This window comes from Emiliania huxleyi, assembly GCF_000372725.1.
Source record: "Emiliania huxleyi CCMP1516 unplaced genomic scaffold EMIHUscaffold_10765, whole genome shotgun sequence".
Taxonomy (NCBI): Eukaryota; Haptophyta; order Isochrysidales; family Noelaerhabdaceae; genus Emiliania; species Emiliania huxleyi.
In genome coordinates, this window is record NW_005201936.1 from 1 (window position 1) to 1075 (window position 1075).

The 1075-nt window shown below is 67.0% G+C and overlaps 1 protein-coding gene across 1 annotated transcript; it reads left to right on the plus strand.

Annotated features, from left to right (window-relative positions):
* Nucleotides 1–137: 137 nt before the first annotated feature.
* On the plus strand, nucleotides 138–469 carry EMIHUDRAFT_260299 (hypothetical protein; the record flags this gene model as incomplete). Its single annotated transcript, XM_005792430.1, has 2 exons — nucleotides 138–215; nucleotides 353–469. 2 exons carry the CDS (start codon nucleotides 138–140, stop codon nucleotides 467–469), a joined length of 195 nt encoding a protein of 64 aa, XP_005792487.1.
* Between the last annotated feature and the right edge of the window lie 606 nt (nucleotides 470–1075).

A 1075-nucleotide genomic window follows, 5' to 3' on the forward strand; every position in this document is an offset into this window, starting at 1 on the left:
GGATGAGTGTGCGCGTCGCCAGCCGACAAGGTCCCACTCCGCTGCCGCCCATCCGTCGGTCCACTCTGCCTTCGCGCCCGTGCCTCTCCATACCCGCGTCGCCACGCCCACAGCACGCCATAACTCCACAACACGGCATGGCCTCGCAGCACGCGTCCGATGCGCTTGCAGGCGTGCCGCTGCTCTTCACGCTGCCGCCCCGCGCGGCATACGAGGTTGTCGAGACGCGGCTCGGCAGCAGAGAGGGCAAGACCGACGCGTCGAAGCCGGCGGCGAGCCTTCTCCTGCTGGGAATGGCCTGCCGCAAGCACGCAGATGCGGCAATCTGACCGCACGGCACCCGCTTCGGCAGGTGCTCTCCAACGGCGAGGCGCTGCGCGTGCCGCACTTTGTGACCGTGGGCGACCGCATCCTCGTCAATACGGAGGACGGCACCTATTACGGTAAGGCGGGGCCAGATGAGGGATGACGGCGAGGCCTGGTCACGTCTTTGCTCTGGGATTCCGTGATTAACACCGTGATAACGAAACCCCGCGTTTCTTGTGTCACGTGTGTTAATATCGACGGCCCGAGGGAGAAGCTTAGGAACGCGCCCGACCTGGAGCAGCGTGAGGGAGAGGTGCTCGCCGTTCTAGAGGCAGCAGACGACCACGTCAAGGCGGTCCGACGGCCCGAGCCACGGCTACGCGACGCCGCAAGGGACCGGGCGGCCAACGAAGCGCTAAAATGGACGCCGATGTCGTCACAGCGAGTCTTTCTCGGACACGTCCGGCCGGGAGGTGAGGCAGCTCCGCCGCCGCCGCCCTCGCCAGACGGGCTGGGCCTCGGCTCGGGGCCAGGGAGCGAGCCCATCGACGAGACGACGGGCCCGCTCGGGGCCCCAGACCACAACCAGCCGGCGGATGAACGCTGGCCGCCAGGAGACGAGAGGAGGAGAATCCCCTCCCTGGCCCCGCCAGATGAAGCCACAGCTGAGGACGCGGGCGAGTGGCTCGTACGGAGAAGCTCCCCCACCAGGTCAGCTCTGGACGAGGCCGCCAATAGACCCTGCGACGGTGTATCATTCACTTTATGC